This window comes from Sapajus apella, unplaced genomic scaffold (assembly GCF_009761245.1).
Source record: "Sapajus apella isolate SASKATOON/1434 unplaced genomic scaffold, GSC_monkey_1.0 scaffold44, whole genome shotgun sequence".
Classification (NCBI taxonomy): Eukaryota; Metazoa; Chordata; class Mammalia; order Primates; family Cebidae; genus Sapajus; species Sapajus apella.
This window is the reverse complement of record NW_022436984.1, coordinates 10,180,803-10,208,107: the sequence shown is the minus strand read 5'-3', so window position 1 is coordinate 10,208,107 and position 27,305 is coordinate 10,180,803. Positions and strand designations below refer to the sequence as shown.

At 40.4% G+C, this 27,305-nt stretch overlaps 1 protein-coding gene across 4 annotated transcripts in view; it reads right to left on the bottom strand.

The window, feature by feature from the left end:
• VIT (vitrin) overlaps positions 1 to 27,305 on the bottom strand; it is a 120,447-nt gene that overhangs the window by 59,108 nt on the left and 34,034 nt on the right. For all 4 annotated transcript variants that reach the window (XM_032239301.1, XM_032239302.1, XM_032239303.1 and 1 more), the window contains exons 3-4: positions 23,772 to 23,837; positions 11,334 to 11,490 (exon numbers count right to left, since the gene is read on the bottom strand). In XM_032239301.1, the coding sequence (XP_032095192.1) occupies positions 11,334 to 11,490; positions 23,772 to 23,837 (223 nt within the window). The remainder of the gene's footprint in view (positions 1 to 11,333; positions 11,491 to 23,771; positions 23,838 to 27,305) is intronic.

The following is a 27,305-nucleotide window of genomic DNA, read 5'->3' as shown; positions in this document are numbered from 1 at the left end:
ATTGTTTCTTTAATTTCTAGGATTTTTGTAAGGTTTTAGATCCTGATGGGACAGTGACTGACAATGAATGTCTTTCCTTTTATGTTAGGCAGGATCTCCATCTGGTTGCTAAATTGCACTTTTACGTTGCAATTTCTTGCGTCAGAGTCTAACATGCATGGCTCCTTTGGGTATCTGTAATTTCTAGTCTTGGGAGATGTTGATTTCTCTCCATCAACACCCTTCCTTCCCTCTAGGAGTGAGAGTTGTCACTTCCTGCCCTCCCACCTTCCTGATGAGTCAATAACATTCAACCCTCAACCTCCCAATGGCCTAGAAGGAAAGAAAGTGGAAATAATACTCAACATGTAAAGCACTTAATTACTTTGAAACTGTTCTCACCTGTAGTGTCCCACTGGGTTCTCCCAGCAAACCTGAGTTGTGGAGTGGAGGGAATGCTGTTATTCCCATTCATTCCATAGAAACAGGCTGTGAGAGGTTGTGTTTTCTAACTAGAAACTTGGGATTTTCTAACTAGTCAATTGCAAGAAGGATTTGAACCCAGGTCTAACTGACCTTAAGTCCTCGGTTTGTTCCTCTTGCTTCCATCTACCTCTCAAGGGTGCAAAAGCACAGGCACCTCCCGAAGCCAACTCCTCCTCACTTGCTCTCTTCTCTCCAGGCTCCCTGTGATTGAGTTCCCTCACATCTCCCAATGGCAGGCAGGCTGCCTGAAACGATGCTGCTGTTTGACCCCAGAAGACCTGGTTCTCTCTGCCTAACCAGGCCTGTGCTGCTGTCAAACGGGGCAGTGAGTTCCCAATTTCTCCTTCCCCACAGAGATTCTGACATGACTTTGCTATCTCCTTCCCTCCTTAGAATCTTGTTCTAAAACTTAAACTCATGTTTTTTTTTCCATCTTGTGCTATTTCCTATAAATTTCTGGAGTTTATTTTGTCTCCCAACTAAGTGGAAATATTTCTTATGGAAAGGACAGTATTCGATGTTTCCATATATGAAGGTACCACTGACACCTGCTTTTGAGAGCCAATTATTTTTATTTTTTGAGACAGAGTCTCGCTCCTTCACCAGGTGCCAGGCTGGAGTGCAGTGGCGCCATCTCAGCTCACTGCAACCTCCGCCTCCCGGGTTCAAGCAATTCTCCTGCCTCAACCTCCCGAGTAGCTGGGAATACAGGTGTGCGCTACCATGCCCAGCTTATTTTTGTATTTTTAGTAGAGACAGAGTCTCTACTAAAAATACAAAAATAGGATGGTCTTGATCTCTTGACCTCATGATCCGCCCGCCTCGGCCTCCCAAAATGCTGGGATTATAGGCGTGAGCCACCGCGCCTGGCCAAGAGCCAATTTTTTTTCTTCAACTTTTATTTTAAGTTCAGGGGGTACATGTGCCAGATGTGCAGGTTTGTTACATAAGTAAACATGTGCCATGGTGTTCTGCTGTACAGATCATCCCATCACCTGGGTATTCAGCCCAGCATTCATTAGCTATTCTTCCTGATACTCCCCCTCTCCCCATCCCCAACTCTGACAGGCCCCAGTGTGTGTTGCTCCCTACCCTGTGTGTCTGTGTGCTCTCATCAACTCTCACTTGTAAGTGAGAACATGTGCTATTTGGTTTTCTGTTTCTGTGTTAGTTTGCTAAGTATGATAGCTTCCAATTTAATCCATGTCCATGGTCCATGCAAAGGACATGATCTCGCTTCTTTTATGGCTGCATAGTATTCCATGGTGTATATGTACCATAGTTTCTTTATCCAGTCTATCATTGATGGGCATTTAGGTTGATTCCATGTCTTTCATATTGTGAATAGTGCTGGAACGAACATATGCATGCATGTATCTTCATAATAGAATGATTTATATTCCTTTGGGTATATATCCAGTAATGGGATTGCTGGGTCAAATTGTATTTCTGCCTCTAGGTCTTTGAAGAATTGCCACACCGTTTTCACAATGGTTGAACTAACTTACACTCTGAGAGCCAATTATTATGCTTTCAGGATTGGGTGAGCTGATTAGCTTGACATTGGTAGATTGGAATTAACAATGGTGAAAATATTTACATGGTGGGAATTGGCAAGTCAAGCCTATCTCATCCCTGCATTAGAGAGCTTGTTGTTAAACATTTACCAGCACACCACTGACTCAGACTGAAAATTCTAATAATTTTTTAAAAAATTTATTATTAAATTTAAAAATTTATTATTAAATTAAAAAATAGAAACAACTGTTACTTTTTTCTTTTCCTCCAGATAAACTATTCTGTCTTGGATTTATGTCCCAGTATACCACGAACGTGTGCATAGCTGCTCCTCAGTGAGGGAAGCCCCGCACTGCCACCTCCATTACCTTGGGCTGAGCATCCTTCAGGCTGTTTTTTGAGAATGGGGAGGGGATTCTCAAGCTGGACTGGGCAGCTGAGGGTTATGTAAGACTGAAAGCCCAGATTTGGGAACAAGTATAGATGCAGAACTATTGTGTTCTCATGAGATTTTCCTGTTGGGGCAGAGTGAAGCCTCATCTTGGAAGTGGATATATCCAGGACTGATCCCAGGGAAGTCAGTTGTCCTTAAACCTTAGGAGGCATCAGCAATGCAAAGAAGCAGGATGCACAGGAGGCTTGATCAATATAGGAGATGCTGGAGGAGGGAGAGAGTCTGAAAGAAGCTGTGGTTCCACTTATGAGGCAGACGGGGGCTCAGAGCTGTGGTAATTTGGAGAATTTATGTAAATACCACCTCATCATTTGTATCACTCAGACATAAGCACTTCATAGATATTCTCTGGAAGAGCGAACCCAGTTCCACTCCTCTGCATTCCTCCGGTGCCCTTCATGGTGCTGAGCACGACCTTGATGTTCACCTCCTCCGTGATTCCAGGAGACTGGGATAACTGAGGGTCAGTTCCTTGGCTCAGAGAGAAGGGATAGTTCACCAGTAGGCCAGGTGTCAAATGGCTGCTGTTCTGAGGGTGGGAACTGGTCAAGAGATCAACATGAAGAGTGCCCTGCATGGAGCTGGTCTTTTCATCGTACCTTCTCAGAGAAATCTCTCTTCTCCCCTGCACTTGGCCCCGCTTTAAACACAGGAGTTAGTTTAGGATAAGCCTGAGCCAAAATATGATGCCTCAAAAATATTCATTATCCCTTTGCTTTGAAGGAATCAAGGGAATTTCTTGTACTAAGACCTCCGAGCATGATAAAGAATATGAACATTAAATCCTTTAATGCAAATTAATCTGAATTTCTAAACCAAAGTATATTATCTCCAGTCTCCCACTTCTGACTCTGGCAGGACAATGGTTATAGGTCCCTAATGTACTTTCTGCTCATGTTCTCTATATCTTAAATCCTGCCTTCTGAAAACAGATTTGCTCTGTGTGAAAAACAAAACTGATAGCTTCCAAAATTACTATCTGTTCTCCCTTAAGACTTATTCATCCTCTCTATGAGTGGTGATACCTCTTTCCAAATAGTTTTTCCACTTTATCAGTCATTGGCCTGGGAAGTCACAGTGGCACTCAGTTGCTCAAGCAGCAAATCTTGTTTTTTTGCAAAACAAGCAAATCAAGCTCTTCTCTTCTGCCCCTCTTCCCTCATTTATATTTTCCCCACCGACTTCCTACCCTTTAACCCAAATGCTGGGATTATAGAGCCTTGGTTCTGTCCAAGGCTCTGCCCTTCCTACTTTCTCCGCAGGGGTGCATGCTTCCACCATAAAGCCTTTCCCAGCTTTGAGTACTGTGAAGTCTACACCCCGCCCCCAGTCCTCACTTTGTACCCTAAGCAGTGCTGGGACACCCCCAGTCCTTATGTAAATATATCACCTGGGCTCCAGGCTGGAAGTAAGGGGTCATGAGTTTTAAACATCAATGTGAATCTAACTAGGAATTTATTTATTTAGAGACAGGGTCTCACTATGTCACCCAGGCTGGAGTGCAGTGGCATGATCTTGGGTCACTGCAACCTTCGCCTCCTGGGTTCAAGTGATTCTTGTGCCTCAGCCTCTTGAGTAGCTGGGATTATAGGTACCCACAACCACACTTGGCTGATTTTTGTATTTTTAGTAGAGATGGGGTTTCACCATGTTGGCCAGGGTGGTCCTGAACTCCTGACCTCAGGTGATCTGCCCACCTTGGGCTCCCAAAGTGTTGGGATTACAGGCGTGAGCCACGGTGCCCGGCCCCAACTAGGAATTTGATTAGCTTTTTGATGCCTCAGTTTCTCATATAACAAATGAGGATGTTAACAACAGCCTCATAGGGGCGAGATGTTGCTAGAAGGAGAGAATTATAGTGCTAGAGATTACATGTTATTTTAATGACATCTTTGGTGAGGTTGAATTTACTCATGTGTCTCTATACTGCCTCGGAAATGTGGAAGTGTAAGAGAGAGCCAGCAAGTGCCAGAGGAACCAAGAACAAACCATCTAGGATCAAAATCGAAAAAATGCAGGCAACCTTAAAAGACAGGCTCGCCCTTTGCAGCAGATGTCATTTTCTACACAGACACTGGAGTGTGTACAAAGACACAGACTGGACAGTGCGGTGGTGCTGGTGGGCTGTAAGTATGTGTGGGAAGCATGCATGGGTGTGCAAACATTTCTGTGTGTAGATTTGTATAACTTTTTCCTCAGTTGACTTTAGGGTGAAAGTAAATTATTTTTATTTCATAGTCTGAAGTTATGAAATAGCATTCAGTGATTTTTATTCCATAGTCTGGAGTTATGGAACAGCTTTTGGTGTCATTTTTTAAAAATGTTTTACTGCCTATCCTTAATAGAGCTTTTGTAGTCCCATTCCCAATGAAAAACCAGTTTGCTCCCCACCCCTCTGCAGTAATGGGGAAAAGATTAGTATAGCCAATGAAATCTGCTGGTAATTCTTAAACTTTATTTTATGCATAGTTTTTGTCTTACTGCTCCCTCAAATTTCACAGACCCTACTAACCAGACATCTTGAAACAGAATGAATTTTATATATTTTCTCTCCCTTGCAGAGGTACAACTAAACAATCAACTGACTTATGTGCAAATAAGGAAAAGGAAAAAGATACCGGAAGTCTGAATAATTCATAAAATTTATTCAGCATCCAGTAACCAAGTGTTGACTCCTGAGTCAAATCTCAAAGCTGTCTTGGGCAGCAGTTAGGAGTACAGGTGCTGCAGTCAGCTGGACTTGGGTTTGAGTCCCCACTTTGATACTTTTTCATAGTATGGCTTTAGAAAAGTGATTCAACCTATCTTCATCTTTAAGATGTGCAGGAGAATGGTAGAAACTGCGTAGAGGAATTATTGTCAGGATTAAATAAGTTAACAAAGGTGAAGTGCTTGACATACATGCTAGTCTTAATTCCAAAGATATTAAGTAAACATGTATTTATGTTTTGACTCTAAACTTAACAAAAGTGGTATAAGGATTCTGTGAAGGTCTCTTCATTTAGGTAGTAACTTAGTCCAAAGTATGTCAGGCCTCCTGTCTTCCTTCCTGGATCCCAGACCAATAATTGACCAGGTGGTTTTACCCATCACCCTTCTCCACTTTCCCCATCCCCATTTTTCCTCTAACCCATCGCCATAGCTGTGATATTTCTTTTGGGTCTTCCTTGGTAACATCTCCATAATTTCCTTGCTCAGCACATACAGGTAGAAAAAATGAATATATCATCAAGAACTTGGGTTTCCTTGTCATGAACATGAAAGAGTAAAATTCTCTTCCTCTTCCCATCAAAGTGAGAAGTCAGTTGTCTTTTTTTATGGAGTGCTATGATAAAAGATGCAGGACGATGCATGACTTCTGGGTCACCCATCCACAGTAAAGTTGACAGAGAAAACAGGATGCTCAGTTAAGTTTGTACATTTTTCAGGGAAGGGGACAAGATAACTGACTATATAGCTGGGAAGTGCTTCTCTCACTGAGAAAAACTAAATATCAAGTAAACCATCACACTTTGAATAAATGTTTTGAGAGAAAATACTCAATAGAGAGGCAATGCAGAACAGAGGCAGAAAAAGGAGGAAGCCAGCAAACTTGCATGAAATTGCTGAGTGCCAGTACAGCTCCTAGTCCTGAACAGGACCTGAGAAAGGTGTGAGTGAATGAACTGTGAGGCAAGGAAGCTCAACGAGATTCAGAAGAAAGTTGAAACCCAATCCAAGGAAGCCAGTAAAATGATCCAAGAGTTGAAAGACTACATAGCCATTGTAAGAAAGAACCAAACTGAACTTCTGGGATTGAAAAATTTACTACAGAAATTTCGTAACACATTTGGAATCATTAACAACAAAATACACCAAGCTGAGGAAAGAATCTCCAAGCTTAAAGACCAGTTCTTTGAATCAATGCAGTCAGACAAAAATTAAAAAGAATTTTAAAAATGAAGAAAACCTCTGAGAAATATGGAATTATGTAAAGAGACCAACCGAATGAGACTATGACTATGACTCATTGGCCTTTCTACAGAGGACAGAGTAAGCAACTTAGAAAAGATATTTGACGATATATAGTTCATGAAGATTCCCCCAATCTCACTGGAGAGGTCAACATGCAAATTCAAGAAATTCAGAAAAATCTGTGTGAGATACTATACAAGATGACCATTCTCAAGATAGATAATCATCTGATTCTCCGAGGTGAAAGTGAAAGAAAAAAGTCTTAAAAGCAATTAAACGATCACTTACAAAGGGAGCCCCATCAGGCTAACAGTGGACTTCTCAGCAGAAAGTTTACAAGCCAGGAGAGATTGAGGGCCTATTCTCAGCATCCTTAAAGAAAAAAAATTCCAACAAAAAATTTCATATTCTGCCAAGCTAAGTTTCATAAGCAAAGGAGAAATAAAACACTTTTCAGATAAGCAAATGCTAAGGGAATTCATTGCCACTAGATGAGCCTTACAGGGGGTCCTAAGGGAGTTCTAAATATGGAAATGAGAGAATGATACTTGCTACCACAAAACCACACTTAAGTTCATAACCCATAGACCCTATAAAGCAACTACATGATCAAGTCTACAAAACAACCAGCTGACAACATTATGATTGGGTCAAAACCTTATATGTCAATATTAACCTTGAATGTAAATAGTCTAAATGCCCCACTTAAAAGGCACAGCATGGCAAGTTAGATTAAGAAACAAGACCCAGCCATCTGCTGTCTTCAAGAGGCTCATCTCACACATAAAATACCCACAGGCTCAAGGTAAAGGGATGAAGAAAGATCTACAGAGGTCATTAATTTTATATCAGATTTTAAACCAACAACAGTAAACAGACAAAGAAGGGCATTACATAATGATAGGGTTCAATTCAACAAGAAAACTGTCCTCAATATATACACACCCGACGTTGGAGCACCCAGATTCATAAAACAAGTACTTCTGGACCCATGGAAAGACAGCCACGTAATGTTTGACCACATGCTTAGCTATAAAGCAAATCTCAATAAATTAAAAAATTTGAAATCATACCAATCATACTCTTAGTACACACTGCAATAAAAATACAAATCAAAACGAAGAAGGTCTCTCAAAGCCACACAGTTACATGGAAATTAACCCACTCATGAATAACTTTTGGTTAATCAATGAAATTAAAGCAGAAACAAAATTATTGAAATTAATGAAAATAGAGACACAACATACCAAAATCTCTAGGATGCAGTGAAAGCATTGTGAAGTGGAAAATTTATAGTACAAAATGCCTACATCAAGAAGTTCTAAATATCTCATATTAACAATCTAATATCACACCTTAGAGGAAATAGAAGAAAAGGAACATACTCACCCCAAAACCAGCAGGAGAAAATAGATAACTAAAATTAGAGCAGAACTGAACAAAATTGAGTTGTGAAAATCCATACACAACAGCAATGAAACCAGAAGTTTGTTTTTTGAAAGGATAAACAAGATTGATAGACCACTAGCTAGATTAACAAAGGGAAAAAGAAAGAAGACCCATGCCCAATCTGAAATGACAAAGATGACATTACAACCAATCCCACAGAAATACGAAAGATCTTCAGAGACTATTATGAAGACTTCTATGCACACATACTAGAAAATCTACACAAAGTGCATAAAATCCTGTAAACACACAACCTCCCAAGATTGAACTAGGAAGAAATTGAAACCCTGAACAGACTACTAACAAGTTCTGAAATTGAATTAATAATAAAAAACCTACTAACCAAAAAAAGCCCTGGACCAGATAGATTCACAGCTAAATTCTACCGGAAGTACAAAGAGCTGGTACCAATACTACTGAAACTCTTCTAAAATATCAAGGAGTAAGGAATCCTCCCTAACTCATTTTAAGAAGCCAACATCATCCTGATACTGTAACCTAGTTGAGACATATGAAAAAGAAAACTACAGACCAATATCTCTGATGAACATAGATGCGAAAATCCTCAACAGAATACTAGCAAACCAAATCCAGCAGCACATCAAAAAGTGAATTCACCACAATCAAGTAGGTTTTATTCCTGCTATGCAAGGTTGGTTCAAAATATGCACGTCAATTAAAATAATTTACCATATAAACAGAATTAAAAACCATGTGATCATCTCAATAGACACAGAAAAACCTTTTGATAAGATCCATCATCCTTTCATGATAAAAACTCTCAACTGACTAGGTATTATAGGAACATAACCTCAAAATAATAAAAGCCATCTATGACAAACCCATAGCCAACCTCATACTGAATGGGCAAAAGCTGGAAGCATTCTCTTTGAGAACTGGAACAAGACAAGGATGCTCTCTGTCACCACTTCTATTTCATATAGTAGCAGAAGTCTTAGCCAAAGCAACCAGGCAAGAGAAAGAAATAAAAGGCATTATTTAAATAGGAAAAGAAGAAGTCAAACTATCTTTCTTCACTAACAGTATGACTCTATACCTAGAAAACCCTAAAGACTGCACCAAAAAGCTCCTTGAGCGGACAAATTATTTCAATATAGTTTCAGGATACAAAACCAGTGTACAAACAATCAGTAGCATTTCTGTACATAATAATGTTCAAGCTGAGAGCCAAATCAGAACACAATCCCATTTAAAGAATAAAATGCTTAGGAATACATCTAACTGAGGAGATGAAAGAGCTCTATAAGGAGAACTATAAAACAGTCCTGGAAGAAATCAGAAATGACATGAACAAATGGAAAAACATTCCATGCTCATAGAGTGGAAGAATCAATATTAAAATGACCATACTACCCAAAGCAATGTACAGATTCAAAACTATTTTTATCAACCTATCAATGTAATTTTTCAGAGATTGAGAAAAAAACTATTCTAAAATTCCTATGGAATCAAAAAAGAGCCTGACTAGCCAGAACAATTCTAAGCAAAAAGAAAAAAGCTGGAGGCATCACATTATCAGACTTAATACTACAGGGTTACAGCAACCAAAACAACATGGTATCAGTAAAAAAACCAGATGCATGGAAAATGAAGAATAGAAAACTCAGGAATAAAGCCATATACCTGCAACTATCTGGTTTTTCACAAAATTGACAAAAATAAGCAATAGAGAAAGGACTCCCTATACAGTAAATGGTGTTGGGGATAACTGGATAGCCATATGCAAAAGAATAAAACTGGGCCCCTCCCTATCACCATATACAAAAATTAACTCAAGATGGATTAAATACCTAAATGTAAGACTTCAAACTATAAAAATCATAGAAGAAACCTTAGGAAATACCCTTCTCGGCATTAAGTCTTGGCAAAGAATTTGTGTCTAAGTCCTCAAAAGCAATTGCAACAAAAACAAAAATTGATGAGCGGGACCTAATTAAACTAAAGAGCTCTGCACCGCAGAAGAACCTATCAGTGAAGTAAACAGACAGTCTATAGAATGAGGGAAAATATTTGCAAACTGCATTCAACAAAGGCCTAATATCCAGAATCTATAAGGGACTTAAACAATCTAACAAGCTAAAAAAACAAATAACCACATTAAAAAATGGGCAAAGGATACGAACAGACACTTCTCGAAAGAAAATATACAAGCAGCCAAGAAACATGAAAAAATACTCATCACTAATAATCAGAGAAATGCAAATCAAAACCAAGATACCACCTTACACCAGTCAGAATGGCTTTTGTTAAAAAGCCAGAATAGTAATAGATGTTGGTGGGCTGCAGAGACAAGGGAGTGCTTATACATTGTTGGTGGAAATGTAAATTAGTTCGGCCAATGTGGAGAGCAGTTAGGAGATTTCTCAAAGAACTAATGAACAACCATTTGACCCAGCAATCCTATTGCTGATTATATATACCCATTGCTGGGTATATTCCAAAAGGAAAATAAATCCTTCTACCAGTAAGCCACATGCACCAGTATGTTTGTTGCAGCACTATTCACAATAGCAAAGACATGGAACCAACTGAGGTGCCTCAATGGTGGATTGGATAAAGCAAATGTGGCACATATACACCATGGAATACTATCAACCATAAAAAAGAACAAAATGATGTCCTTTGCAGCAACATGAATGCAGCTGGAGGTCATTATCCTAAGTGAACTAATGCAGAGACAGAACACCAAATATTGCATGTTCTAACTTATAAGGGGGAGCTAAGCATGGGGTACTCATGGATGCAAAGATGGGAACAACAGACACTAGGGAATAGAAGAAGGGGGAGGGAGGGAGGCAAAGCCTGAAAAGCTACGTATTTGGTACTATGCTCACTTCCTGGTGATGGGTTCAGTTGTACTCCAAACCCCAGCATCATGTAATATACCTTTGTAACAAACCTGCACATACATGTACCCCTGGAATCTAAAATAAAAGTTTTTTTTTTTTTTAAAAAAAGACCAGTGTCTCAGTGACCTGTGGGATAGTTTGAAGTAGTGTACCATAAAGTTCCAGAAGGAGAGGCTGGGGCAAGAGTAAACAAGAATATTTGGAGACAATGGCTTAAAATCCTCAAATCTGATGAAATATGTAAGCTCTGTGACTCTCAATCAGGATAACAAGAAAAACTCCACAAAAGCATGTTATAACCACATTTTTGAAAACAAATAATAAAGAGAAAATCTTAAAAGTAACCAAAGGAAAAATGACATGTACAGAGGAACAAAGATAAAAAGTGAATACAGATTTCTCATCTGAAACTATACAAGCAGACAATGAAGCATAAAGTGCTTAATGAAAGAAGAAAAAAATAACTGTTGGCTAGACTTCTATATCCAGTAAAAATAAGTTTTAATGAAGATTAAATTTTGAGCTAAAGAATATCTGTATATTTTTGCTTGCTAAATATGGCAACCCTGCATGGGAGCTCCCTGCCAATTGCTAGTGTTATTAAGTAGCTCAGAGCCACTCACCTGTGTACAGCAGCACTGCACACGCTAGAGTAGGATGCGTACACGTCAGTGCCATAAACATGGTATTTGGGGTCTTGGCATCCTGCTGGACATTTTACAATGAACTCAGGATTGATGATCTTTCCGGCTTTGACATCGCAGTTGATCTGAGGCACAGCTGGGAATACAAAATGGGGTTAAAATTACACCCTGTGCTATTAGTTTATCTATGGGGTGGCTCTGTTAGGTCTTAACTATTGATTTACTTAATCTCTAAGTGCCAGAGCCTAGGCTGACTCTACATCCCCTCCCTATAATGAAAGCAAAGATGTAATTAGGACGTTTCCCAGATCCAAAGTACCACAGTGACCATCCATTGCATTTAACCTGCTGAGAACAAAAACAAAAGTCTGATTCCTGTGCTTATTCAAATAATCAATTAACGAAGCAGAGAATGCTGAGAAAAGACCACCCACCTCCAGTGGCCAGAAATGTTATCTTGAGTCAGTGGCAGGACAGGACACTCCTGAAGGAAAAGGTCCCCAGAGGACACTTTACTGGTGCCCTTTGATCTGGGAAGGTATGCAGTTCTGAGCCCCATTCTTCAGAAGGGACTCTCAAACATTAACGCAGTCCAAAGAGGCAGCAGGCTTGGGAATGGTCTGGAAACTACCAAATGAAAGGGATGGTTTGTAGAAATGGGTCATTTGGGCATGAGGAAGCAAGAATTGGAGGCAGCTGATAGTTAGTTATCTTCACAAGTAGGATGATAGTTATCTTCACAAGTAGGATTGCTGTGTCCTGTGATGTCAGAGGTTGAGTTAGAACTTAAAGAACAGGCTTTCTATAGGGGCAAATTTTGCCAAGAAGAACTTTCGAGGAATTGAAGTTGTCCATGAAGGAGAGAGCTGCCTCAGGAAGCAGTGAGTGGCCTGTTGATAGAAGTATGCAAGTGGAGACTGAACATTTATAGAGAGGATTTCTACATTGGGTGAGAGGTAGAATAAAACCCCTTCCAATGCTAAGAGTCTGTAATCCACAGACTCTTGGATCCAGGAGCTCTGCCAGGCCACCCACCCTCTAACTGGGTTCCTGAGATGGTCTCAGAGTTGCTAATGGCTTCCAGCTGTATCTAAAAAGCATACTCTTTTTAACCCTTGTGTACCTGAATGAGGAGAATTGCATTTCATTCAGGCTGGAGGGAGAACTGAAGTTTTCTGCTCTTTTCTTAAAAACCCATCCCAGACCATCTTTGCTACTCACGGCTGGGGCAACAGGGAACTTCTCCGGGGAACCAAGGGGTTGAGTTTGATCACAGGCTTAAGCAATTTGTGGTTTACATTAAGAAGTAGAGCACTGTGCTTGAAACAGTTTTGTGGTTTCATTCTCCCCATCAAAGTTTGCCTCTTCACTGGCTATTTTCTTTTTACCTTTCATCTTTTTAAACTCTGATACTCAAGGCTACGTTTACTACTTTGAGTCTTAGAGTATTTTTTAAAGGCAAATTTTGGGTTGAAGACACCAGCATGGTCTCTCTTCAAATTAGCAAATTGTTTGATTCCTGGATGTAACTTAACTGTGTGTTCAACTCTCCAGATCACTTCCTCACTCCCAAATGCATCTCCTCCTTTAGAGGTAAAGAAAATGATTGATTTCTTTTGTTCTTAGTTCTTTGAAATAGGAGGTAACAAACTGTGTGCATTGAGATTAAATTTTGATGTGACCCTGGTACTCTTAGATTTTGAATCTCCAGTCAGACCAACCAAATCTTTTGGGGCTGTGTAAATGAGTCTATCTGGAAGCTTATTGCATGAGTATTAGACAATGAGCAAACCTGTTGAAAGACTTCAGGGTGCACATATTACATGCAATAGAATTTTCTGTGAAATAATTGGTTTAAAAGACAAGGGCAAATGTCACATTTTACTTTCTGCTAGTCAATTTTCCCTTCTTTTTTTAAGAGGGCATTTGTTTTTTATTTGCTTGTCTTTTTTTTTTTTCTACAAAGCCCAGGGAAATACCTTAAATAAGATCTGCTTTATCTGCACCTAACCAGATTAGTAAAATTGGTAGATTAACTCACTGATTTGTCTCACAGGGGGAAACAAATGAAATCAAGCACATGTGCTCATGCACTTTGGAAAAACAGGGAGTAATGTCAAAGTGTGGCTCAAGATAAAGTATTTGTTAAATTTGTACAGAAAATTAAGCTGGAGAGAGTGAACTAGTTAAATTTTGCAGAGTGATTGCCAAAATTATTAAAAAGTGTAATGTCTGTGTTCAGCCAGGAAAAAGCAGGCATTTGCATCTTTCTGGCAGCTCTTCTTTAAGTATATGGAAACTATGGTTTGTTTCTTTACAGTGTTTTCCCAGTTATTTGTGAGGTAGTCTGTTTTCTTGTAATAGTCAAAGAAACTTCCACTTCTCCATCTAAGGCCCAAATGAAATGAATCTTGGCCTTTCCTCTAAATATCTTTGAACTATTCAATGCTTGCAGCTTAGCTTAGCTTCTCTCTTTGGTTGTTAAGATTTATTCATATCTCCCTTCCCCCTTCTCTGAGTTTGATCCTAAAAGTGCAGAAAATCAGATTTCCTTAAAAAGACAAGTTAAAATTAAGGCAGCTCAAAAAGTATCATTCTTAGGTCTAAAGGGAGCAGGAAGATATTTGGCAAATGCCAAAACAGTAAGAGGGGGATGCTGTGTCCCCACAGCTAACCTCAGGTGAGAAATTATTTGTAAGTTCTTTTCAGAACTCTTCAGTGGAACCTTTGCACAGAAACTTGTTGCTTGGCCACCTGCCTGGCTTCTCCCTTCAGGCCCCCACCCACTTTCTCATATGACTCCTTAAGATAATCTTGCCTTCTCATAGACATTCTCACTTATCAGAAATCACATAAGAGCATCTCAGTATCTGCCAAGGGTTCCTTCCCAAACCCCCTTGGAACTAGCGACAGGGAAAGGAGTACCACTTGCAAATCAGATCGAACTCTAGGATTATCTTTAGATGCTGGTCACTGAGGTTCACGTGTCTGTTGTAGTGGTCTCACAAGGGTTCCTGGGCAAAAGGTCTCATCTCAGAACAGAAAACTGGTACTGTCTGAGTCAATGTTTAGCACAAAATTGGAATCTGAGAGTAAGAACTGGAAATATTTCTCCTATTGGTTGGGTCTCCTGCCTAGGCTAATGACAGTGATTATTAGATGATGACACATACAATAAGCCAGTTATGTAGTAGGCCAAAGCAAACTGTAGATTCCTTATTTTGCCATTCAACTTTTCAGTGATCCCAGGCAAGCCACATTGCTTCTGGAAAACACGTTTCCTTATCAACAGGCAATCATTGTAAGCCTGCCTCATGTCTGTTAATGAGGAAGAATGATTATTTTTAATATTTTTTAATGAAGAAGAATTATAACATAAAAAACACTTATGCGTGAAAACTTTTAATATTAAAGTCACTTTTGTTGGACTGTGATATTCAACTAGAGTAAAATCTCATTTTTAAGAGAATTATGCAAAAAGTTCTTAGTTTAATGAAATAAAAATATCATTAATTTGAAGATGAATGCATTGCTCTCCATGATGCTGACATCTAGGTCATTTTAATTCTTCCTTTGTAGTGCCTTCTTTTGCAAAGCATTCTTATCCATTTTTCTTAAGCAGTCTTTGATCACATTGAATCTTTGCTCAAAAACTGTCACTAGGTTTTTGCTGCCATTAGGAAAAATTCCAAAATCCTTAAGGCCTTTCCAGAGTTTCTTCCACGGAACGTCTGGGCTTGCCAATACTTGCCAATAAAGTCTCCGCTTTCTAAATGCATGTTGTTTTGCAAACTTAGCTTGAATCATTTTTCACATCTGAAAGCCTTTTCCTTTCATCTGTTTGAATGTTACTACCTTTCAGGTCCCAGTTCCAGTTACATCTTCATTCGTCTGCTAGAACGTAAACTTCATGAGGGCAGGGACTTTTGTCTGTTTCATTCACTGCTGTTCAAAAGAATGTCTGCTGAATGAATAAATGAATGAATGGAGTGATTGGATGACAGAAGGTAACTGGCCTGTGGCAACACAGTTTTGGGGAAGCTGCAGAAGTTTGTGTCTCTAAAAATACGTATTTTAGTTTACAAAGAACCCTAATACAGGTTCTTTCACTTGGTCCTTACAAAACCCTAAAAAGGCATTTGTCCTCATTTTTCAGAGAGGCAAGTTAATTTATTTAAGCTCTGATACCAAGTGGCAGAACTAAGATATGAACTCAGGCCTATAAACCCACAGTTTTGCCAGCTCGACCTGGTTGCCTCTTCCATGACTGAAGGGAAGAAGTTAAACTGCACTTCTTGTGTCTAATCTTACAAGCTTTTCTGAACTTGAAGATTGCTGACCACCACTACTGGGTGAATGCAGTATATATCTGGCAAATAGGTTGTGTGTATGTGTGTGTGTGTGTGTGTATTTATGTGAATACATGCATGTATCTGTGCATCTATCCCAAATGCCTGCAAAGTAACCCTTCTAGTGTAATTTTCCATGTATTGATTCCTGTTATTGAGAATTGCCATGGTAGAGTCTACTCAACTAAAAATCTGTAACACAGAGAGTCTCTGCCTTCTTTCTCACCCACATATCAGAAGAAGGGCTAGAAAGTTAATCCTCTTCCTTTTTCATGGTCTGAGAAAGGGCCCACATGCCACTCGGTGTGGATAACACACAGGTGTTGGTGCCAGGTGTCTAAGAAGCAAGCAAACACTGGAGATTACTTACAAGTTGCTACACATAAATGTACCCAAGAAGCTGTGTGCATGCTATACCAAATCTTACACCCATGGAGCTGTATTTCTCTTCATCAGTGTCCAATGCACTAAGTAACTAAGTCCCAGAACAATTACCTCTTCATGCCCAAGGCAGTAGGTTCAGGAATCATCTACTTTTCAAGGTTGATTGCAAAAATTTTTCCATGCCTTACAAAGTATTAGGATTAATTCATTGGAGAGAACTATGTGAATTACATGTTGTACATTTCACCCCAAATTAAGTCTGTTTCAACAGACTCCAATGTAAATGGAAATATTTCAGAACGTAGCTTTACTGCCTGTGGAGAATATCTTGTTTATGTCACTGATTGTTGCCTTCATCATGTAAATTTCCTGCTTAGAAAACTCTCAGAAGTCCCCACCCTCTAGTGAATGATGAAGAAAAAAAACTCAGATTGGCATTGCCTGGTGGGTCCTAACCCACCTTCCAGCTGCATTTCCATGATTCCTCAACAGTTAAACCCAAACATGCCATTCACTGCTTCCTGATCTCATCCTCCACTTGCTCCCCATGGTATCTGTGCTTAGTCAGCCTGGAAAGCTCTTTCCCAACCTCTGCCTGTAAAAATTCACTTATTTTTCAGGTCTTATCTTGAATATTATTTCATAAGACCAGTAGGATTCCTATGGTAGACTCCTTGTTTGTTATTCTCCTATAGAATTTACTGCATTCTGCTTTATTTTATAGTGGCTTTTGTTTTATTGTTCATTTGTCCATACATCCAGCAATTCCCTAATGAGTACCAATTGAATCTTCATGGTACTTTTGGTCTTGCTGGGAAGACACACTGTAATATGTGGTAAATACTGAGAGTCCCTGATTTTCAATTGTTTAACTTATGATTTTCGACTTTATGGAAGGTTTTTCAGGGTATGAAATGCATTTTTGACTTACTATGGGCTTATCGAAACACAACCCCATTGTAAGTCAAGCAGTATCTGTACTTGATGGAAAAAGTGCAGTGCACACAGGAGGTATCTAACCTAGTAGTGTGTGTTCGGGATAGGGGTTGGGTCCAGCAAGGCCTCCCTTTGCATACTTTTGTCTTATACAAGATGGATGCTTACTGAGGTCACAGACTTTGCAGGATGGGTGGCCAGTAACCCGCTGCATGGAATTATCAGTGGCTCCCTGATAATTCCTAATGTGATCTCACCTGACGGTACTTTGGACTAAGGCCATTGCATCTGGGGCTCTCCTGCAGCTTCATTATGTGTGAAAAAGCCATTGATGAGATTTTACAACTTGAAAGCTTTTCTCTCTCTAGCACAGACACTCTGCCAGGCAGGAATTGTTCTAGAGTCTGGTGGACATAATTTATGTGAAAATAGATTATGTGTTTATTACAGTATGGACTGAAAGGCTCATAAGTTAAAGAGTAGGCCTTTTTTGACTGTGTAACCTACACATAAATGAAATTAATCCTTAAAATGTATAAGGTATTAAGACTGCCGTAGGAGAAGTGTGTTATGAACAGATCTAAGCCCTTCAATCTTTATCTGTAGCCTTAAACAATCAAGAAAAATGCAGCCACATTTTGGTAATTTGTTAGAAACTGCTTGAGTAGGTTTATGCTGACTAAACCTATCACTAAGGTGCCTCTGGCTAAGGTTAGATCTATGGCTCTAAGACTTATCAGGAAAATGAGAGCCTTGAAAATGTCACCTCTAAAAATAAAGTGATAAAATACTCATTAGTGCAGTAAGGTAAACTCTACCTTGGATTAAACAGCCCGTTAATTTATTAAGTCATTAACTTATGTTCTTCCCATTGCATTTTTTCCCTTTTACTATTCTAAGAAGGTAGACAGGCTCATATTTTCCTACCTCTGGATCTCAAGGTTGCAGGAGAGAGGGCAGTGTGTCACGAAGACAACACTCTCTCCAGGCTTTGAAAAGTAGACTCTCCAAATTCCCCTTGTTTCAGAGCATTGGGCTTGTTCAGCCCAAAAAGTAATGGAGACACAATGATCTTCTAAGACTGGGGAGGTGGGAGTGCCCAAATAGGTTCCAGTAAAGGAAATATTCCCTTGCCCTAGCTGCTGCTTTGAGGAGTACCACCTCAGGGCAGCACCTGGTGCGATGCACCTTGAGATGGAGCTTTAGGTACAGGGCTTCCCCACCTCTGCTAACATCCCAACATCCAAGAAACAGTGGAGCTGCCCACCTCCCAAAGATAACATGGACTTGGACGCTGAGCAGCTGAGGGACCATCCTGAATCTTCTAGACTGCACAAGCCTGCACAAGCCATCTCTGCTGCAGAGAGGGAGGAAGCCATTGTAATTAGGAATTTGAATTCCACCCCTCACCTCAGCAGTTGGCAGTTTGGAGTCAGACTTAATTTGATTTAGAAAATAATGTGATAAGCCAAATATGGTGGGATAAAATTGTACCCAATACAACTCAGCACATAAAAGCAAAATATTAGCTTGGAATGAATGGGCCTATGGGTTTATGGAGAAGAGCTATGAGAATCCATCCAATTTTTTAAAAATATATTTGCTTTTCTTCTTTGTAAGACCCCCATCCCAGATTATTTTCAACGTGTTCTTAAGTATTATCTTCTTGGTCCAAAGGGCCCCCCCAGTGGTGCTAAGGAATATCCATGAGGGGCACTGGAGGCCATGGACAGGCCAAAGAAATGCAAAGAAGGAAAAGGGGATGAAAAGACAAAGAAGTGAGAAAGAAAGGAAAGTAAAGAGGAGTGAAAGAGATAACTACCAAAATCAGTGGGAACCTTATGAGTAGGGAGAATAGGTATACTAGAATGGCAGACATTTTCAAGCCAAGCCCAAGGAAGACAGTTAGGCTCCTCCTTCTCCCATTTTTCCTGTATGTCTTCTACTTTCTATTTGGCCAGGCTTTGATTATGCAACACCCTCATCCGCTCCCAGGCAACAGACACCTCATTCTTTCTTTAGTCCCACCCAGCTTGAGAGGAGGCCACTGGGGAAACATCAGGGGTTGAACCTCCCCCAGCCCTGAATTTGAAATCCGGCCTTGCCAACTAGTGTCACTGTGCCTCAGGCACTAGATCCTCAAGACTCTAGGACAGTGCCCCCTGTCTGGGAGGGGTCAGGAAATTACTCACTGACCGACATACCAAATTACCTTCTCCTTGCTATTTGACTTAAAACTTCTGGGTCATGAAGATTGTGATTCTTGAAAAAACATTGGTGAAAACTGAGGGCCTCTAAAAGAGAGGTTGGAGGGCAGTAAAGGGAACCTACCTAAATGATTTCGCATTCATATCTGCAAGAAGCCCTCATCTTGGTTCTCTCTCTAGTCTGCTGGTTATCACATTTTACAAGTCGTCAGAATCACCTGGAGAGCTGGTTAAAGCACAGATTGCTGGGCCCACCCCTGCAGTTTCTGACTCAGGAAGTCTGGGCTGCTTGAGACAAAAGGTCCCGGGTGATGCTAATGCTGCCGGTCCAGGAGCCACACACTGAGGACCACTGACCTAGTGCAATCTCACATTAAAGCTAAAGTGATTTGTTTAAAGCCCTGCTTTTATCATTTCACCTTCTCTTTAAAACTCTCTGGTAGCATCCTATAAGATATTTTTTGAGGTATCAGTGCTAACGGTTAGATGATCAAGCTTTGTTTAGTGAAGAGGAGAGAAGCCCACTGCCCCCTACCACCCTGTCCTCTTAGGATGTTTTCTTAAAGACGAAAGACCTAAGAGGCCAGCCTTTTGATTTTACAATGCGAGGGCTCTGGCCTTCTGTAAGAATTTGCAAGTACTCACCTCCAGAGTGGCAAGAGACATTGTAATTGTCTGTCTTCCAACCTACTATATAAACTTGTGTGAAATTCTGTCCAGACTTTGTATACTCTGTCATACTATATATATGCATATAAATCTGTAATGCCCACTCATAAATTGTATTCTCTCTCTTTCCTCTTCGTATCTTCAAATATTTCTACAAAGGAGTTGTTGTTAATGTTGGCAGGATTGTTTCATTTCCCTAACACCACCTTCCTTAACACTTTACTATTCTCTGAGGACCATGCTTCTTTTATAGGGTGGACCCCCTGCCAGCCTAGCCTGATGCAATTAGATTCTCTCTCTCAGGAATTTGGGACCACGACTGAGAGACAAGGATGGGGGTTGGTGGGGGAGGGAGGGCAGATGCACAGAGAGAAGCAGGGGCGCTGGTTCCTGAGGCCTTTCCATCTACAGTCCAACCTGAGGAAGTTCCAGCTGCATTTCCTGCCTTGGGTTCTGTGAGCTACCCCAGGTCCTGCCCAAATCCCCCTTTTTGCTTAAGCAGATTGGCCTTGGATTTCTGCTAATTGCAACCAAAATAACCCACATGAAGATACTTTCCATTGCCCTCTTGGTGCAGTCCAGATCCCCTGAACACGGCAGTAAAGCTCTTCACCATCTGGTGTCTGCTTGCTTTTCATCTTTTTCCTCAACACATTCACCTTCTACTCTCTATTTCTGTATGTTGAACTTCTTTTTAGCTCTTTCTACTCTTCAGGCCTTGGGCATGGTGTGTTCTGTCTGCTTATTATACTCTTTTCTCCTCATTTTTGCCTGGCCAATCCCTATTTAGCTTTCAGAATCAGTGTGTGTCATTTCCTCCAGGAAGCCCTCCCAGATACACAACTTCTTTTCCTTATTCTCTGAGTACCTTTAGCTCCTCTTGTCCTAGCACTTATATAGGACACTGTCATTTCCTGTTGACTTGTCTTTCGTCCATCCTAGATGATGAGCTCTGTGAGGGCATAGATTGAGTCTGGATTGCTGTTGTTTATGGGTGTCTAACACAGTGCCTGGTACTTGGCTAGCACCCAATAAATGCTTATAAAATGTATGAATAATGTGCCTTCTTTGCCATTAGTCACTTCCCCCAGCAGCAGACAGACAATGTTGAACAGGAAAAAAAAAAAAAAGAGAATGACTTTGGCCTCAAGCTATAGACTATGATTTGAGAATACTCTGGAGGTCAAGAATCAGATATCTCCTTGGTTTGGGAATATCCAATTACCTTGATTGTATCTTTTTTTTCCCCTATTTAATAATTGTGCCAGAGTTCCTAATTAGAGAAGAGACCTCGTGCATTTATTGATTCCAATGTGCTGTATCACTAGGGAGATTTTGAGAATAAGGCTAGAATTTAGCATATCAGAAATTCAATCCATTCGAGATCTCTCAAAGTGGTTTGCCCATGGGTCATTTAGCACAGACTTTCATAGTCACTGCAAACTGTTGTCACGGTAATCATGGAACCTTTTATGAATTTTGTATGTGAGTTAATGAAGATACTGGAAACAGCCCAAAGGAATTCACACTTGGGCATGCATTTGTCTCCATATTAACCTAATCATTGTTTGGAACACACATCTGCCCCAGGGCCCATCCTCTTGGCTCTTGGTCCTGACAGAAATAAATAAACAACTGATTCCTTTTTAGTATTTCAGACTAGCAGGCTGTGGATGGTTGCCCTTTAGGTCTCATTTCAACAGGAAATCTCACATGGAAGATTTAAAAGAGCAGAAGAAAAAAGGAGGTTGTGTGAAGCAAATCTTTCTTTTATTTCAAATGATTAATGTGGCTGATTTCAAGGCACCTAAATTTAATGCCTATAAAGAAAGTTTCAGTTGTGGAGAGCACAGAACATTGGCTATATCGAAAGTCTTTTTTTATGGTTCTTTATAAACACGCTTTAACTTAAGCCTTCATCAAGCCAAATTTGAATAAAGATATCCCAGTGTGCTTATTTGAATGTGAGTTTTCCATCTGTGTCTCCTTCTGTGAGTTATTTCCCAATGTCCATTCTTCTCTTTTTTCTTAGTAATAATACCCCTTACTTGTAGCAACGGATGTGGATGTTTAAAATCAAGACATTTCCCACTCTCCCTTACTGTTGTTGGCCAATAGTACTTAAAGAGAGGGGTTATATTGAACTTTTTGGATGTACCTTTAAAGGGAGCTATTGAGATTGGTATTTGGAGAGCTATTTGGAGGCAGCCAAATGCCTAGGCAGATACGGACAGGTCCCTGGTGAAACCGTGTCTCCAAGCTGAAAACAGTTAAAAGGCTGAAAGCCAAGCTACAAGTTAAATCCTCAGACTGGATTGAGAACCTGTCTTCCCGTTTGGTGCACTTTCCTCTGATGGATCCCTACCCTTCACCTATTTTACATAAACCTACCCTTTCCCTATTTGGTTTTCTACACTGTCCTGCCCACCTTTGAGTGGTATCTTCGCTTTAATCTTTTTTGCGTACTCACAAACCAATCAGCATCCACTCCTCATTCTGAGTCCATAAAAGTCCCCAGACCCAGCCATATGAGGGACTTTCACGCCTTCTGGTAGGGGAGCCACCCCTCACATCCCCTCTCGGCTGAGAGCTGTTCCCTCACTCAATAAAATTCGTCTCAGCCCTCCTCACTCTTCCATGTCCAGCTTATCCTCATTCTTCTTGGGTATGGTACAAGCGCTCAGGAGCCGCTGAACACAGGTACAAGCCATAACACTGATGGGCTGGGGCATGCCAGTACGGCCAAGCAAAGCCCAGGTGAGGCATCACCCACTGGCTAGGGGTTCCCTGGCTTGCAAAGTGACTGAGAAGAAAAAGCCTGCATCACTATTATGTGCCCTTCTTCATCCCTTCCTACTGACTGGAATGTGTACATGATAAATGGAGCTTGGGCAGCCATTGTGGGCAACAAATTGGCAGAATTAGAAGACAGAAGTCTGGGTCCCTGGAGACTAGAACTTCCATAAAAGCTAAGGCCCGGAGAGAGAAAGAAACTGCAGTCTTAAGTAAGCATCTATTATTTCAGATTTTCTTTTCTTTCTGTTTTCTTTTTCTGAGACACAGTCTCACTCTGTGGCTCAGACTGGAGTTCAGTGGTATGATCTGGGCTCACTGGAAGCTCCGTCTCCCAAGTGCAAGTGATTCTTGTGCCTCAGCCTCCTTAGTAGCTGGGATTATAGGCACGCACCACCATGCCCAGGTAATTTTTGAATTTTTAATAGAGACAGGGTTTCCACATGTTGGTAAGGTTGGTCTTGAACTCCTGATTTCGAGTGATCCGCCTGCCTCGGCCTCTCAAAGTGCTGGGATTACAGGAGTGAACCAATGCCCCTGGCCTTATTCCAGATTTTCTGTCATCTAATTTTAACAGATACTCCACTCAAAAATGAATTTTTTTTTTCTCCTTCCATTGATGGGGTGTAAAATCACATGGGCTTTTTTGTGAGATTGGCCTTCTGATCCCAGTGCCTGTTGGTAGGTGGGTAGGTTTGCTAGACCTTTGCATTAGCCAAACTAAATTTTCTGGTATGGGGACCTGAGACAGCATTTCAGTGTCAGGGCTAACTTATTCCACTTAGTCATAGAGACTTGGGGTTGCCTGGTCTTTGTGCATTTTGAGTTTTTCTAGTGCAGGGGAACTACATATCTTTTATCCTATAGTCAGGACTCAGGACCCCTGTCTGAAACACTTTTTCGAATGTGGTCAGGATAAGACACTTATCACTAATAAGTATCACCAATTAGTCTAAGTGGAAATAATTGAGATAGAGACAAAAACCAAAACAAAACAAAAATAATCTGAAACAAGTATAATAACCCTCCATGTGGGAGAAACAAGCCTTATGCCAGCAAGGAATTGTGATTTTACTTACTGAACTTGGGCCTTTTAATCTTCTTTGCTGTTTCTTTGTTTGAATGTACTCCAGTCACCAGCAAAACTACATAAAGAAAATTTTTAAGAATTTAATCATTATTTTACCTAAACGCTTTCTCTTTTGAATCATATTTGCTTTGATCATCCATAAAGCATTATTGGCAGAGCTAATTTTCCCTCCTACAGTCATGCATCATTTAATGATGGGGCTATGCTCTGAGAAATGTGTCATTAGGCGATTTATTTATTTTTTGAGACAGAGTCTCACCCTGTCTCCAGGCTGGAGTGCAGTGGCGTGATCTCGACTCACTACAACCTCTGCCTTCTGGATTCAAGCAATTCTTCTGCCTCAGCCTCCCAAGGAGCTGGGATTATAGGCATGTGCTACCATGCCTGGCTAATTTTTGTATTTTTAGTAGATATGGGGTGTCACCATCTTGACCAGGATAGTCTCGATCTCTTGACCCCGTGATCTGCCCACCTCGGCCTCCCAAAGTGCTGGGATTACAGGTGTGAGCCACCATGCCCGGCCTAAGCCACTGTACTCAGCCAGGTGATTTCACCTTTGTGCTGATATTGTAAAGCATACTTACATAAACCTAGATGATGTGGCCTACTACACACCTAGGCTATATGGTATGGTCTATTGACTCTTAGGTAAAAAATCTGTACAACATGTTACTGTACTAAGTACTGTAAACAATTGTTAACCACTGATAAGTATTTATGTATCTAAACATAGAAAAGGTACAGTAAAAATACAGTATAAAAGATAAAATGTGATACACCTGTAGAGGGCACTTAGCACCAATGGAGCTTGCAGGACTGGAAGTTGTTCTGGGTGAGTCAGTGAGGGAGTGGTGAGTGCATGTGAAGGCCTAGGACATTACTATACACTGCTGTAGATTTTATGACCACTGTAAACCTCAGCTACACTAAATTTATTATATATATATATATGTATATATATACACACACACACACACACATACACACGCACACACACACGTATGTGTGTATGTGTATATATATATATATATATATATATATATATATATTTAGACAGAGTCTTGCTCTGTTGCCAGGCTGGAGTACAGTGGCATAATCTTGGCTCACTGCAACCTCTGTCTCCTGGGTTCAAATGATTCTTCTGCCTTAGTCTCCCTAGGAGCTGGGACTGTAGGCACATGCCACCATGCCCAGCTAATTTTTGTATTTTTAGTAGAGATGGGATTTCACCATGTTGGCCAGGATGGTCTCGATTTTTTCTTTAATATAATATTAGCATTAGCTTACTATGTCTTTTTCACCTTAGATACTTTTAAATTTTTTAACATCTTGACTCTTTTGTAATTACAATTAGCTTAAAACACAAACACATTTTACAGCTGTACAAAAATACTCTTCCCTTATATCCTTATTCCATAAGCATTTTTTTTATTTTTGAGATTTTTAAATTTTTTACTTTAAAAATCTTTTGGTTAAATATTATGGTTAACTTTTTTTTTTTTGTTAGTAAAAGGAGTATACTCTAAAATAATGATAAAAGTATAGACTAGAACATACAGACCAGGCGTGGTGGTTCACGCCTGTAATCCCAGCACTTTGGGAGGCCAAGGTGAGCAGATCACCTGAGGTTGAGAGTTCGAGACCAACCTGATCAATATGGAGAAAACCCATCTCTACTAAAAATACAAAAATTGGCTGAGTGCAATGGTTCATGCCTGTAATCCTAGCTACTTGGGAGGCTGAGGCAGGAGAATCGCTTGAACCCAGGAGGCAGAGGTTGCAGTGAGCCGAGATCATGCCATTGCACTCCAGCCTGGGCAACAAGAGCGAGACTCCGTCTCAAAAAAAAAAAAAAGCCTCAGAAGAGAGCCTGTCTGGGAAAGAAAGGGAAGGAGAAAGGGGCTGGGAAGAAGGAGGAGAGACTCACAAGGTCTGAGAAGTGACCTGAGTATCCCCTGGTATCCCTGGTTCTGTGTCCCATCGAGGCAACTGCAGATAGTTTGAGCTTCCTCTTTAGAAACAGGAGCAGAACCTCTGATAGCATTTAGACACTGCTCTCCTTCAAAATAGGTGAAGAAGGGAGAATTCTAAAGATCGCGCCATTGCACTCCAGCCTGGGTAACAAGAGTGAAACTCTGTCTCAAAAAAAAAAAAAAAAAAAAGGTCTGGTTCCTTTTCAAGCACATAAGATGAAATAGAGCATTCTCAGGCCTTATCCGGAGCCTCTCCTTCTCCCCACCCCCTTTCTTCTTGCCTTTCTTTCCCAAACGGCCGCTTTTCTGAGGCTTTTTATATATTCCCTCTATTCATGAACTAAGACACTAGCTAACCTGTGCCAATGATGTGGCCATTGAATTATCTCCAATTTTGACTATTAGCAATAGTTGAGGCCTGAGTAATTGACATACCATGTCCTGCGAGAACAGAAACATGAAAGAGAACTGAGTGAGAACCAGAAGTCCAGCCAGGCCAAATGAAGGCAGACATTTTTTAGGTGTATTTACTTCTGGGGTTTCAGTGGGTGTGAGTGCCCCGGAGGTCTAAGTTTTATAGTAGCTTCTTGTCAATTAACTCTGTGCAAAGACCACATTTTTACTTAATGCTCAAAAATAAATATCTATGGTCCTATAATATTTTTTAAAACAAGTACTAAATACATACATAGAAAACAAATTGAGCAAGGGGAGGGAGTAAGTGAAATAATAAATTTGAGCATCAATTTTTGTGGAAAACTGAAAACTGTTCTTGGTCTCTGTTCCTGAGGCAAGTGGTTTATAAGTCTGGGTATCCTTAGGACTATAAATATTTTAGTAAGACCATCCCATCATTTGCTTTTGGTTGCCCAAGACCTTTTAGAGTGAAAACATGCATAGCTGGGTGCAGTTGAACAGCACTAGTTAATAAAGTCATTATCTTTGATGGGACACCTTGCAGGACCTCCCCTCAGCTTCTGTGCTTGTAATTAAAACTTCTCAGAAACTACTCCTCTAGGGGACGGCTGGTCAGTAGGGCCTGCAGATGTGCTTGTGACCCTGAGCAAGTCTTCATTTCTCATCAGCAATCCCCCTCTTGCTACATTGGAAATGGTAAATTACATGTTGAAGTTGGGTGAGAGAAGAATCAGTCTTGTGTTCATTTTCCTAGGACGCCTAGCAGAACACCAGGATGGATGATGCTCACTTCAAAGTGCAAAGCCATAGGTGGGTCTGAGAGCCAGGCCCTGTTGTGAGAGTAGTGAATTATCTGGCAATGGAGGCCATGGGTGTCAAGAAAACTTGAAGAGACTAAAGTCTGGAACCCCAAATTCCAAGGCAATCATGATTTCCCAACTCTGCAGCAGTGCTTCTCAATCCTTAAAAATCCACTGTTCCAGTTTTGAATAATATAAACAATTCTTTTTTTCTTTCTCTTTCCTTCTTTCTCTTTCTTTTTTCTTTCTTTCTTTTCTTTTCTCTTTTCTTTTCTTTCTTTCTCTTTCCCTCCCTTTCTCCCTCCTTCCTTCCTTCCTCTCTCTCTTGCTTTT